At 38.7% G+C, this 15,497-nt stretch overlaps 1 protein-coding gene across 1 annotated transcript in view; it reads right to left on the bottom strand.

The window, feature by feature from the left end:
• The window catches only part of PRKG2 (protein kinase cGMP-dependent 2), a 100,817-nt gene that overhangs the window by 1,896 nt on the left and 83,424 nt on the right, over positions 1-15,497 (bottom strand). The window contains exons 16-17 of the mRNA XM_003414127.4: positions 10,732-10,794; positions 1,331-1,397 (exon numbers count right to left, since the gene is read on the bottom strand). Of these exons, the coding sequence (XP_003414175.1) occupies positions 1,331-1,397; positions 10,732-10,794 (130 nt within the window). The remainder of the gene's footprint in view (positions 1-1,330; positions 1,398-10,731; positions 10,795-15,497) is intronic.

Raw genomic sequence — 15,497 nt, 5'->3', positions numbered from 1 at the left:
GAGATAAATGAGAAGAAGTTCAAAGTGACATCCCTGTAACAAAACCCTTTCACTCCCACTTCCTTACGTAACCGTGCTTTTAACACTGGTATCTATAATGATAACAATAATAATAGGAATAAAACTGATGCTGAATCTAATCCCTTTCTTTTAATAAGTGATATTTATGCATGGACACATTAAATAATTTCTTTTCAAACAAATTTTAATAATAGCCTTTAAAAATTCCTCATATATTTATGTCATTTCTTAGTGCATGCTAGAAAAATGTAATTATAGCTGAATCTAGAAGGAACATTTGTGTTGTCACAGAAATTTCTGTTGTCACAATAATTTTTAAAATTACAATTTAAAAGGACTTAAATGATGATCAAGAAAAGATTCAAAAGCATGAAAGTATTTTACACTAGGATGGAAAACTAAGTGGAAATGTAAGCTCAGGGAAAAAAAAGAATGATGCAATATTTCTGTCTGTATTTCTTAAATGGCTGATGGGTATGAAATCTCAATGATATTTAGATTATATTGGATGTATTTAAAGGAGTGAAGTAACAGTAATGTTCTATCTTAAATGTCAGTATTTAGAACATATTAGATAGTACATTCTCCCCAATCATTTAAACTTACAATAAAAAATTCTGATGGCAGATGTGTAAGGGGGTGATACAGGTCTTCAAAACGCACGTTAACGTTCAGTTTATAGGGGGCTGAGCTAGATCATTCCTGAGTCATCTCCCGCCTGAGTTAGCAGGTGTTCTGGTCTCTCTAGAGCCATGCTATCCAATAGCATAGTCACTAGCAACAGGTGGTCACTGAGCATGTGAAATGTGCCTGGTCCGAATTGAGATGTGCTGTAAGCGTAAAATACACTTTGGATTTCAAAAACTTATTATGAAAAGAATGAATGTGAGCTATCTCATTAAGATTTATATATTGATCACATGTTGAAATGATAACATGTATGGATATATTATATTAAATGAAAATCCATCTCTTTTTGCTGTTTTTAATTAGCTACTAGAAAATTTAAAATGGTTTGCATTAAATTTATATATGGTTTGCATTATATTTTTGGAGCCACCTGACAGCCTGACCAGTACTGACTACTTTGGGACTTAGGTGGCATCTACATGTAATTGGCTCCTCTGAGCTAATACTTATTAAATAGGCAATGCTATTTAGTCCCTATAATCACAATTTCTATGAAATTTCACTTAATTTAAAAAACTATTTTAAAAAACTAAAATGTGTTTAAAAACACTTAAAATCTGTTTATAAAAAAAAAATCCCTAGGAAAAAAATCAATACAGTAGTGTAGTAGATACCATACCTCTCTTTTTAAAGGTGATGGAAGGTTCCGTGCTTTCAGTCCTTCCCAATTAAAACCATTTAGCCACCTAAAAAATTAGAAAAGTACAGAGGAAAATGATTTGCCTAATAAATTATTACCATGTCACTTTATCTGTCAAGATGATTTTGTTGCCTGCTCCATACCTAAAACAGTGAAGCTGAAAAAGGCCAGAGGAAAACACAAAACCACGCTGTTTGTCTGTTCTGACATTAAATTCATGCCCACTAACCTCAAGTGGGCACTTAATGCCGCTCAGCAATTGTGCTAGATTTCCCTGGCTCACTAATTCTCACACTCCCATAGATTCATCATTAGTACTTTGTCTTCTCCCCAAACCTCCAGCACCTCCTTCCAATCCTCACTCTCAAGTGATGACCTTGCTCCCTATTTCACTGAGAACACTGAAATAAAAAAGAGAACTTCCACAAGATCCCACCAGCATATCTATCCTCCTACTTACATCTGAAGCAGCCTTGGTGGCACAATGGTTATGTGCTCCACTGCTAACTGAAAGGTTGGCATGCCATTCTCGTGGCCATCTGCTTCCATAAAGATTACAGCCTTGGAAACGCTAGGGGGTAGCTCTACTCTGTCCTACAGGATCACTGCGAGTAGGAATTGACTCAATTGCAATGGGTTTACCCATATCTGTGCTTTTCTTTCTCTCCTGTACCATGGAATAACTGTCTTTGTTTCTAGCTAAGGTCAACTCTACTGTGTATTTGATCCTATCAACTCAACCTATTCAAAGACGTGCTCCAGCAAGTATCCCTGCTCATGCTCCTGAATCTTCAATATTGTCTTTTCTATTGGATCATTGCCATTCCCCCCCCAAAAAAAAAAACTAAACCCACTGCTGTCAAGTTGATTTTGACTCATAGTGACCGTATAAGGGCAGAGTAAAAATGTCTCATAGTGTTTCCAAGGGGCAGCTGGCAGATTCGAAGTGCCGACATTTTGGTTAGAAGCCGAGCTCTTAACCACTGCACCACCAGGGCTCCTTAATGTCATTAGTACACAAATACTTATTTCTTCCAACAACAAAACACCTTCCCTTGATCTGCATTCCCCTCCAACTCTCACACCATTTCTCTCCTTTCCACTAGCGGAAAACTCCTTGATTAGAGTTATCTAATCACTATCTACCCATTTTTTCCTGACCACATTACAGTTAGGGTTCAGCCCCTCCACTCCATTGAATCTTCTCAATTCTCAGCTTTCATCTTACTTGACCTATTAGTGGCATCTCTCACAGTTTATCCCTCACTTCCTGCAACACCTTCTTCACTTGGCTTCCAGGATGCCCTCTTGTCCTGGCTTTCCCCATACCTTTCTGGACGCTCTTTCTCATTCCCTACTGCTATTTCTTTATGAAGTGGGAGTACTACAGGGTTCAGACCATGGACTTCTCTTTTCTACTACTCTCATTTCCTGGTTAATCTAATTTGGTCTTATGGCTCTAAATAGCATTTAGACACTGATTACTCCCAAATTTCTATTTCCAGCCAAACCACTGCCCCCTTGCTTTGTAAAGCAATACATACTATATAGTATATATGCCTACCAAAATCCAAACCAAATCCATTGCCGTTGAGTCGATTCTGACTCACAGTACAGAGTAGTACAGAGTAGAACTGCCCCATAGAGTTTCCAAGGAAGAACTGGTAGAACTGCTGACACTTTGGTTAGCAGCCGAATGTTTAACCAGTGTGCCACTAGGGCTATATAAACCTATAAACACACATACATACATATAGCTCAGAGCCCTGGTGGCACACTGGTTACGCTCTTGGTTGCTAACCCACTAGCCTCTCTGCAGGAGAAAGATGTGGCAGTCTGCTTCCATAAAGATTACAGCCTTGGAAATCCTGTGGGCAATTCTACCCTGTCCGATAAGGTCTCTATGAGTTAGAATTGACTCAATGGCAATGAATTTGGGCTTTTTGGTTTATATATATAAATTATATATGAAGCTAATATATACAATTGCTGGTCATCATCTCCCAACTGGGTCTCCTACAGGTACCTAAAACGTATCAGGTAAATTGTCTCCACCATACTTGCCTCAACTCTTTCTTCAACTTTTCCAGTAGCTCAGACCAAAGATTCTGAGTCATCTTTTCTCTACCTCAGTTCATGAGGAATCCTGTCAAGGTGGGAGACACCATATGAAGATACACCTACAAGCCTAGGAACACGAAGAGACGGCTGGGCTACCTGAAGCTAGAAGGGACAAAAAAGGGTCTTCCTCTAGTGTGGATAGGCAGAACATGGCCCTGCTGACACCCTGAATTTGGACTTCTATCCTCCAGAACTGTGAGTCAATAAATTTCTGCTCTTAATTAAAGGCACTCGCTTTGTGGTATGTTGTTACGGCAGCCCATATGTACACTTGAAATCTGATTCTCATTTTTTTTTAATCACTACAACTTTTTAGAGATGTCTTCAAAGCTAATTGTCTCTCTCCACTTCAAGAGAGATTTATTTAACCAAATATAAATGTTTTAGTGACCTTTTATTTTTTTTCCCTCTGTAATTGATTTTTACAATAGCCAGATTATGAAGAATCCTAGGTAATATCCACTGGTGGGAGCAGGAGGGTAAATGTGGAAAACTTTAAGTCTCATACCATTAACCGACTTTAAATAAATCACATAATTCACACAATTTTTATTTTGCTTTAAAAGTTCAGAAAATCCAAATTTAATTTTCTTAAAAAAATTTTTTTTTTTTAATTTTCTTAAGGAAAAATATTTTAACCATATCCATGATATGTATGTGAAAACCAATGGAAATATTTAAAGTATTAAGTGCTATTTTTTCTCACGAAAGTGTCAGCGATACGTAACTGTGGCAATGCTCACCACCTTTGCTCTACCAGAGTGGGCCAAACCACCATTATCTCCTATCCGTATTATTAAAATGGCCTCCTAACTGGTCTTCTTGCTTTTGTCCTTGGAGAACATTTATAGCACTAAGAGTGATCATTTAAAACATAAATCAGGTCATATCACATCTTTGTTCAAAGTTCCCTTGTTTCATATCCAACTCAGAATAAAAGGCAAAAACCTCACTATGTCTTTAACATCACCTACCAGTTACCTTTGAGTCGATTCCAACTCAACGGCAAGTCCATGTGATCAGAGTAGAACTGTGCTCCATAAGGCTTTCAATGGCTGATTTTTTGGAAGTAGATTGCCAGGCCTTTCTTCTGAGACACTGCTGTGTGGACTCGAACCTCCAACAATTCAGTTAGCAGCTGAGTATTTTGACTGTTTGCAACATCCAGGGACTCCTGCCATAGCCTAATTGGCCTTACAAAATTGTCCTTTCCACCATGTCTTAGTCACCTGGGGCTACTATAACAGAAATACCACAAGTGGATGGCTTTAACAAATAGACACTTTATGCGCTCACAATCTAGTATGCTAGAAGTCTGAATTCAGAGTGCCAGCTCCAGGGGTAGGCTTTCTCTCTCTGTTGGTTCTGGGGGAAATTCCTTGTCATCAATCCTCCCGGTAAAGGAGCTTCTCAGCTCAGGGACCTCAGGTCCAAAGGAGGTGTTATTCTCCTGGCTCTTGTTACTTGGTGGTATGAGGCCCCACATCTCTTTGCTCACATCTTTCTTTTATAATTCAAAAGAGATTGGCTCAAGACATAATCCAATCTTGTAGATTGAGTCCTGCCTCATTAACATAACTGCTGCTAATCCCGTCTCACCAACACCATAGAGATAGGATTTACAACCCACAGGAAAATCACATCACATGAAGAAATGGTGGACAATCACACAATACTGGAAATCATGGACTAGCCAAACTGATACACTATTTTTGTGGAACCCAACTCAATTCATGACACACCACTACTTGCCCCTCCCTCAGCACTGCCTATTTTTTCTTTCTCCCTTGCTCATTGTCACCTCACCATTCTCCAACAAGCTAGGTTTGCTCCCACTTCCAGGCCTTTGCACTCAAGGCCCTCTGGCTAGATGGCCTGTTTTTTTTTTTTTTTTAGATTTTCATGTGGCTTACTCTCTCAATACCTTTAGGTCTTTCCTCAAAGGTTATCTTCTCAATGAGGCCTTCTTTGGCCACCCAGTCTAAAACTGCACCCCCACCTCCCATGTATATGTATTTTTATTCTCCTTTGTTGCTTCATTTTTTCTCCTTAGCACTTGTTAGTTGCTGTGCCAAGTTGGCTCCGATTCATAGCGACCCCGTGTACAACACAACAAAACATTGCCAGGTCCCGTGCCATCTTCACAATCATTGGTATTCTCGAGTCCATTGTTACTGCCACTAAGTATTTTGTGTGCCTTCCAACATAGGCAGCTCATCTTCTAGCACTATATCAGACGATAGTCTTTTGTGACTTACAGGTTTTTCACTGGCTAATTTTCAGATGTAGATCATCAGGACTTTCCTCCTTGTCTTAGTTTGGAAGTCCCACTGAAACCTGTCCACCATGGGTGGCCCTGCTGGTATCTGAAGTACTGGTGGGGTAGCTTCCAGCATCATAGCAACACACAAACAACCACAGTATAATAAACTGACAGGTAGCACTTGCTGCTACTGAATATACAAGAGAAAGACTTGGCAAACTACTTCCGTAAAGATTGTATCAGGCAGTTCTACTCTGTCACATGGGTTTGCTATGAGTAGGAAATGGCACCCAACAACAACAACAACATACTTCAGTTATTTTGCATATCTTCTGCCTCCTCCAGAAAAATGCACACTCCATGAGGTCAGGCAGTTTTTTTTTCTATTTCCCTTCCTTTTGTGTTCCTAGCACTTGAAGCAGTATTTAACACAAGACAGGGGTTCAGTACATGTTTGTCAATAAACAAATGGCTCTATAGGCTTGCACAGGGCCTCTTACTATTGTGTCTTATTACACTGTCATGGTCGTGATGTCCTGTGATAGGGATCTGAAAAGTTCCAAGACAAAGACGCTTCTTACAGTAATCAGTGAAAATATGGGATTAAGCTGACAGTCAGATGGAGGTCTTTCATTTATTGCTTCCATTATCAATAATGTAGGAGTTCCCGAGTGATGCAAACGGTTAAGCGCTTGGCTACTAACCAAAGCTTGGCAGTGTGAGCCCACCCAGAGACACCCTGGAAGACAGTCCTGGTGATCTACTTCCAAAAGATCATAGCCATTGAAAACCCTATGGAGTGCAGTTCTATTCTGAAACACATGAGGTCACCATGAGTTGGAGATGACCTGAAGGCAAATAACTACAACAAATACAGAGAATGGACCACAGGGGCCAGAATGTGGGTTGGAGTGCTGAGTGGGTGTGAGGCTGAGGCTGAGGCTGAGGCGGGGGACTTCTAGGACGTTTCTAATTTTTCTGTCAGCCATATCAGAAATTAGGCTCTCCAGTCTTTCTCAGGAGCCCTGGTGGCACAGTAGTTAAGAGCTCAGCTACTAACCAAAAAGGCAGGCAGTTTGAATTTACCAGCCGCTCACTGGAATCTCTACGGAACAGTTCTATTCTGTCCTATAGAGTCACTATGTGTCGGAATCGAATAGATGGCAACAAGTTTTGTTTTTTTTTATTTTTCTATCTTTCTCAGTCCCTACTGATCCTGGGAGTTGGTTTTGGTTTAGTCCTTGCATGGATTTCCCATCCCTGGTCTAAGGTTAGAGCCCAGGTGGTACACTGGTTAAGAGCTACGGCTGCTAACCAAAAGGATGGCAGTTCAAATCCATCAGCAGCTCCTTGGACACCCCATGGGGCAGTTCTATTCTGTCCTATAGGGTTGCTGTGAGTTGGAATTGGCTCAATGGCAATGGGTTTGGTTATTTTTTGGTTTCGTCTAAGCTTAGCAGGAACCAAAAAAATAAAAACTACTGCCTTCTAGTCGATTCGGACTCATGGTGAAAGGTACTAAACACAAAGAGGACAGGGTCTAGCGCATTCCATTTCAGATGCCGTCCATAACCCACAGTGCCATCTTGATATAAGCTGCTGTGACTCTAGCCACAGTGATTGGCAGGCAGCAATGGCTTCCTCTGCCCTTCTGGTGAAACCACAGAAGTCCTCTCCTTGAGCCACTCGATCTCAGCTTGTGGGGATCCAATGGCTCCTTTGCACAGACTGGGGCTCCATTTTTAGGGATTTCTTGGTATACAGTTCTGCGAATTCTTTTCTTTTGATATCAAATACTGTAACAATTTCTTTCAGCATATTTTGCAATGCTTTCTACCCAGAAGGTATTCCTTAAATAGCAACAGAAATCATTACTGTTAATCTACTGAATCAAAGAGCAAACTCAAAAATGCATTTCTTGCTGAGTACTTGTTACAGTTTGACTTGCGGCAACATTTACTTGAGTGGCTAGTCACTTAATACTTGGCCTTTTGACACTACCTACGTTTTAAGTAATGCAAGTGCCAGCATGCACTCGTGTGTGAAAAATATTCCCGGAAGAACTATCAGCAGCAGTGGTACATAAATTGGTTCTTCATAAATAAGTTATTCTTGAAAGTAATTTCTGAAGCTTGAAACATTAAAAATAACTTTGAAACATTTGCAAATTATTCCTCTGTCTTGCAGGAAAGATTTAATTGTACTCTACAAGTGTACTGTTGTTGTGTGTCTTTGAGTCGATTCCACCTTATAGAGACCCTACAGGACCGCATAGGACACAGCAGAGCTGCCCCATTGGTTTTACAGGAGCAGATCACCAGGTCTTTTTTCCCATGGAGCAGCTGTTGGGTTCAAACTGCCGACCTTTCAGTTAGCAGTGAAGCCCTCAACCACTGAGCCACCAGGGCTCCTTACAAGTGTATTAGCCCCCTTCTAAGTACTGGAAAACAGAATTTGTGCCTAGCTTATAAATAATAGGAGGAGTGCTCAGGTAGTACAAATAGTTCAGCACTCATCTGCTAACCAAAAGGTTGGTGGTTTGAGTCTACCCAGAGGCACCTCTGAAGAAAGGCCTGGAGATCTATTTCCGAAAGTCTGCCATTGAAAACCCTATGGATCAACAGTTCTACTCTGACACACATGAGGTCATCACGAGTGTAAACAAAGGAGGGGATCTCTGTAATTATCTTTAGAATAGATGATTTAACACTTAGAATGGACAAATCCGTGGAACAATATGCCTTGTTTAAGTGTACTGTTTTTAAACAAAAATTTAAAGTGAATAGTTTTGTAAGAAAAAAAGTAAAAATGCCAGCTTTACTTTAGACGACAGTGAGAAAATCTGATGTCAAAATTGGGGTTTTTTTTTTTTTTTTTTAATTCTAAGAATATACTGGGTAGAAATACTATATACCTCGGAGACTTTGGAAGGTTTTAGATACTCCTATTGGAGGCAGGGAGCACAGTGGTTAAGAGCTTGGTTGCCAACCAAAAGGTTGGCAGTTGGAGTCCACAAGCCACTCCTTGGGAACCCTATGGGGCAGTTCTACTCTGTCCTATAGCATCACTATGAGTTGGAATGGACTCAATGGCAACGGTTGTGGTTACTGGAGGCAGAGAGAGAACTATTTCTCAGTTTTGCTTTTCCCCTTATCTTTATACTTTAAAAAGCTCTGGAAATAGAATGAAATGATAGGCACTGTGTAAGTTTGGTTTATCTCATTAACAAACTCTTCTACTCTGCCCTCCTACCCCAACCTTAAGTGGCAAAGAACCTTCAGCCTATTAAGAAGAATAGAAAATTAGTCCCTACAGGGAAGAAAATGTAAAATTCTTTAACACCATGCTGAGGTGAGAAAATCCTTTAGCACCAATTTGCATGTGTATCCAATCACGGATTTGACAGCTACATTAAAATAAGCCTCAGGTAAATAAAAAGTAAAACTGGAGCCTGTTAACAATTATAGCACTTTTATTTCCCAGCTACCCCAGAGCAAAATGTGAGGACACTTCTTTAATGAGAGAAAAGAGGAAAATATAATGAAATGATGATTTTAATTGACAGGACACTTGTTTCCTCAATATGAATGGTGTGTTTATGTGTCATTTTATAATGAAAAAAGAAATTGTGATAACAGCATGTCATGTGGGAAGAAAAATAAATTGGAATCTAAAGTGTTTAATGAACTTTAGAACTGAAGGCAGTCCGAAGTTTGACAAAGAACGTTAAAATACTACAAGCATTTTGATGTCTATAAAATCCACAGACATGTCCGTCGTTCTCTCTCTCTCTCTCGCTCTCGCTCTCCCTCTCTGCCTCTTTCTCCGTTCTTCCTTCTGGTCTTTCCTAAAACATCCTTAAGGCAGAGCCAGCTATGAATTTACAATGTTGAATACTTGGCTTTATTTCAATAAGTAAATGAATAGATAGAGCTTGGCTGGCACCTCAGCTGAAGCTGCACCACTGCTGTTAAGGCAAATAAATAAATGGGCTTCTATTCTGCTGCATCTCTAGCTTTGTTTTCTCACTGGGTTGATGTGCCCCTAATTTTTCAGTAAAACTATTTTTTTTTTATCCACAGGGAGATGAAATATTGAGACGTATTTTCATTTCCGAAAGTGGCCACATCAGTGTATTCAAAGGTTCTCAATAATTAACCCCCTACGTTTAGCTTTTGTACTATTAGTTTACTCTGACATTTTATATCTGTAAATCATACACAAAATTAAAACATCTTGAGGTTTGCAAGAATCAGTCAAACACTGATTTAAAAAAAAAAAAAAAAAGATTGAAGGCTGGAAGTGCCACAGTTGAATATTTAGCTAAATCAGACAGGATGTCTTAGGGAAATTATCAATGGTTTTGAAGGCTAGCTTTATTCACAGAACTGGAAAGGTGCATGTTAGATTACTGCATAAGAGTAAAGCAGTGTTTGAGGATTTGTGGAAATCAATGTACTTTACCCAGAAAGTGAAATATGACACAAGGTATCAGAATCCAAAGGAAAATTATTTTTAAAATAAATATATAATATTTGTTAAAACCAAAATAGAGTACAATTTAACAGTTGCTTTATCTGGTCCATTCTCTTAAATACTGGCACCTAAAAAATGACTATATACTACAGTATTTAGAAATTAAATGTCAAAACTAGAACTTAATTTTTTGTAGGATTCAAGGAGATATTAAAAAAAAAAAGCAGTGAATAAAAAGTTCAGTTGCTATGATTTGGAGATATGATTTTACAATTTGTTTTATACCGTTACCCATTTTTGACATGAATTTCCAGCAGTTATATAAATCCACATAAATTCTGGCTTTAGAGAAATCACACTGAAATTGATAACTGTAACTGCATCTAGTAACACATACGTAGAGGAAAAGCAAAGCACCAAAAAAGGACAACCTGAGAGTCTGTAAAGCGACCCTAGTGATCTACTGAGAGAAGCTGTCAAGATTACTATATTTTTCTGGGCAAAGAAATAACTCTGATACCTGTGTTTCTTAATGTCATTGATGCCGTTCTTCAGATTTCCCAGTCGTTCTGTTGGATTTTGCCTAAAATAAATTTTTTTAAAAAGGCAGTTCATAATGGTTATATTTCAGTGAATTTTAAATTAAAATTTAACTTTTATTTATTTATTCATTCATTCATTTATTCAATTACACTCATACATTCATACACTTCCTACTGTAGGCCTTCTGAGTACAGGGTCCCTGCCCTGGAGGAGCCCACAATTGAATTAAAGCTAGAGTTAGGGATATGTGTTTGTGTTCTAACCAAAAGGTTGGAGGTTAGAGTCCACCCAGAGGCACCTTGGAAGAAAAGACTGGTGATCTACTTCTGAAAATCCTGCCACTGAAAACGCTATGGAGCACAGTTCAACTATGACACTTACGGAGCTGCCATGAGTCAGAGTCAACCTGATAGCAACCGAGGTGTGTGTGTGTGCGTATGTGTGTGTGCATCTTAGTGCTCTGAAGGAGATATGAGGTATAAATAAATGCTTAAAAGAACAAGAGACTGCTATTTTACCAACTCTGCTGAGAAAATCGGGGAACGATTTAGAGAATCATTTACATCTAAGCTGGAATCTTATAACCAGGTAGGAATTCTTGTTGGCAACCAATAGTTAGGTTTCTCACTCTAAATCTATTAAATCTTAATGTTATAAAAATTGTTCAAAAGTACAAAAAATGAACAGTGACAAAATGAAATTTAAACAAAAATTCTAGAAGTCTTTGGTTCTATAATAAATTGTTTTTAATGGTAAATATAAAATTATAAACAGGTCGATATTTTGGCTAATTTTAAATAAAAAAAAAAATAAAATAAGGCTAACCAAAAAAAAAAAAAAAAGCCTTTGCCTTCGGGTTGTTTCGATAGTGACCTACAGGACAGACTAGACCTGCTTCATAGGGTTTCCAGAGAGCAGCTGGTAGATTCAAACTCAGGCCTTTTAGTGAGTAGCCAACCTCTTAACTACTGTGCCACCAGGGCTCCAAAGTAAGGCTAGAGAAGTATTTTTTAATCAAGATTGACAGGGCAGACATGTATAGTAAGACTTCATCACTACTATGGATTTTCTCTCAAAATAACAGGGTTGTAAACGAATGACTCTTTTATCAATCTAAGTTTAATGATTTTTCTCACTCTTTTTTTTTTTTTTATGTTGTTACTGTCAGGTGCCATCCAGTCATTTCTAACTTACAGCAACACTATGTATAACAGAACGAAACACTGCCCGGTCCTGTGCCATCCTCACAATTGTTGCTACGTTTCAACCCATTGTTGCAGCCACTGTGTCAATCCATCTTATTGAGGGTCTTCCTCTTCATTGACCCTCTAGTTTACCAAGAATGATGTCATTCTCTAGGGACTGGTCCCTCCTGATAACATGTCCAAACTACTTGAGATAAAGTCTCACCATCCTCTCTTCTAAGGAACATTCTGGCTATACTTCTTCCAAGACAGATTTGTTCATTCTTCTGGCAGTCCATGATATGTTCAGTATTCTTTTCGAATACAATAATTCAAATGCATCAATTCTTCTTCAGTCTTCCTTATTCATTGTATTCATTGCCCAGCTTTCATATGCGTATGAGGCGATTGAAAATACTATGTTCAAAGTACTTGAGATAAAGTCTTGCCATTCTCTCTTCTAAGGAGCATTCTGACTGTACTTTCTAGACAGATTTATTCGCTCTTCTGGTAGTCCACAGTGTATTCAATATTCTTCACCAATACCATAATTCAAAGGCATTGATTCTTCTTTGGTCTTCCTTATTCATTGTCCAGCTTTTGCCTGCATATGAGGTAATTGAAAATACCATGGCTTAGGTCAGGCACACCTTAGTCCCCAAGGTGACACCTTTGCTTTTTAACACTTTAAAGAGGTCTTTTGCAGCAGATTTACTGCTGTTGTTTGATTTCTTGACTGCTGCTTCCACAGGCATGGATAGTAGATCCAAGTAAAATGAAATCCTTGACAACTTCAATATTTTCTCACTTTATTATGATGTTGTTTATTGGTCCCATGGTGGAATTTTTGTTTTCTTTATATTGAAGTGTAATCCATGCTGCAGGCTGTAGCCTTTGATCTTCGTCAGCGAGTGCTTCAAGTCCTCCTCAATTTCAGCAAGCAAGGTTGTATCATTTGCATATCAGAGGTTGTTAATGAGTCTTCCTCCAAACCTGATGCCACATTCTTCATACAGTCCAGCTTCTCAGATTATTTATTCAGCATACAGATTGAATAAGTATGCTGAAAGGATATAACCCTGATACACACCTTTCTTGATTTTAAACCACACAGTATCCCCTAGTTCTGTTTGAACAACTGCCTCTTGTTCTACGTATAGGTTCCTAATGAGCACAATTAAGTGTTCTGGAATTTCCATTCTTCACAATGTTATCCATATAGTCAAATGCCTCTGCATAGTCAACAAAACACCAGTAAACATCTTTCTGGTATCCTCTATTTCAGCCAATGATGTCCCTGGTTCCATGTCCTCTTCTGAATCTGGCTTCAATTTTTGGCAGCTCCCTGTTTTTGAATTACCTTCAGCAAAATTTTACTTGTGTTTGATATTAATGATATTGTTCAATAATTTCCACTTTCTGTTAGATTACCTTTCTTTGGAATGGGCAAGAATATGGACCTCCAGTCAGTTGGTTGCAGTCAGTTGGCCAGGTAGCTGTCTTCCAAATTTCTTGGCATAGACAAGTGACCACTTTCAGCTTCGTACCTGTTTGTCAAAGTATGTCTGTTGGCATTCTGTCAATTCTCAGAGCCTTTTTTTTTTTTTTCTTTGCCAATATCTTCAGTGCACCTTGGATTTCTTCCTTCTTTACCATCGTTTCTGGATCATAAACTCCTTCTTGAGATGGTTGAACAATGACAAATTCTTTTTGGTACAGTTACTCTGTGTATTCTTTCCATCTTCCTTTGATGCTTCCTGCATTGTTCAACATTTTGCCCGTAGAATTCTTCAATATTGCAACTCCAGGCTTCAAGTTTTTCTTCAGTTCTTTCAGCTTGAGAAATGCCAAGTGTGTTCTTCCCTTTCAGTTTTCTAACTCCAGGTCTTTGCACATTTCATTATACTACTTTACTCTGTCTTCTTGAGCCTCCCTTTGAAATCTTTTGTTCAGCTCTTTTACTTCAACATTTCTTCCTTTCACTTTAGGTACTCTACTATGTTGATGACCAAGTTTCGGAGTCTCTTCTGACATCCATTTTGGTCTTTTCTTTCTTTCCTGTTTTTTTAACGACCTTTTGCTTTCTTCATGTATGATGTGCTTGATGTCATCCCACAACTTGTCTGGTCTTTAGTTATTAGTGTTCAATGTGTCAACTCTATTCTTGAGATGATCTTTAAATTCAGGTGGAATATACTCAAGATTGCACTTTGGCTCTCATGTACTTGTTTTAATTTTCTTCAGATTCAAGTTGAACTTGCATATGAGCAATTGATAGTCTGTTCCACAGTTGGCCTCTGGCCTTGGTCACCCTGATGATATCGAGCTTCTCCATCAACTCTTTTCACAGATGTAGTCTATATGATTCCTGTGTACTCCATCCTGTGAGGTCTACATGTATAGTTCCTGTTTATGTTGTTGAAAAAAGGTATTTGCAATGAAGAAGTCGTTAGTCTTGCAAAATTCTATCATGTGGCCTCTGGCATCATTTCTATCCCCAAGACCGTATTTCCTAACTGCTGATCCTTCTTTGTTTCCAAATTTCACATTCTAATCACCAGTAAGTATTAATATATCTTGATTGCACATTTGATCAATTTCAGACTACAGAAATTGGTAAAAGTCTTCAATTTCTTCATCTTTGACATTAGTGGTTGGTGTGTAAATCTGAATAATAGTCATATATTAACTGGTCTTCCTTGTAGGTATATGGATATTATCCTGCCACTGACAGTGATGTACTTCAGGATAGATCTTAAAATGTTCTTTTTGACAATGAATGTGACCGCTCGTCTGTTAGTTTTTCACACTGTGGTGGCTTGTGTGTTGCTGTGATGCTGGAAGCTTTCCCACTGGTATTGCAAATACTGGCAAGGTAACCCATGGCAGACAGGTTTCAGTGGAACTTCCAGATTAAGACAGACTAGGAAGAAGGACCTGGTGGTGGTCTCCTTCTGAAACAGCTGGCCAGTGAAAATCTTCTGGATAGCAAGAAACATTGTCTGATACAGTGCAGAAGGTGAGCCCCTCAGGTTGGAAGACACTCAAAATACAACTGGGGAAGAGCCGCCTCCACATAGTAGAATTGACCTTAATGATGTGGATGAAGTAAAGCTTTCAGGACTTTCATTTGCTGACGTGGCACGACTCAAAATGACAAGAAACAGCTGCAAACATCCATTAGTATTTGGAATATGGAATGTATGAAATATGAATCAAGGAAAATTGGAAGTTGTCAAAAGTGAAATGGAACATATAAATAGCCAGTACCAGTCCATTGGTATTGACCATTTTGCTTTAAAACAGATAAAAATGATTCCCAAAGGTAACCTAAAACATGGGGACAAATAGCTACTATGATTCTATAAAGTTCTGGGTGGCACAAAGGGCTTGTGTTGGCCTACTAATCTAAAGGTTGGCAGTTTGACACACTCAGTGGTACAGCCTAAAGTTTACAGCCAGGAAAACGCTACGGTGCTCAATTCTACTGTGTAACACACATGGTGGATTTGGACTCAACTCGATGGCAACATATTTGGTTTTTGGTTTTGGTGATTCC

Source organism: Loxodonta africana, chromosome 5 (assembly GCF_030014295.1).
Source record: "Loxodonta africana isolate mLoxAfr1 chromosome 5, mLoxAfr1.hap2, whole genome shotgun sequence".
Lineage (NCBI taxonomy): Eukaryota > Metazoa > Chordata > Mammalia > Proboscidea > Elephantidae > Loxodonta > Loxodonta africana.
Note: the sequence above shows the minus strand (reverse complement) of the source record. Positions and strands in the feature narration are given on the sequence as shown.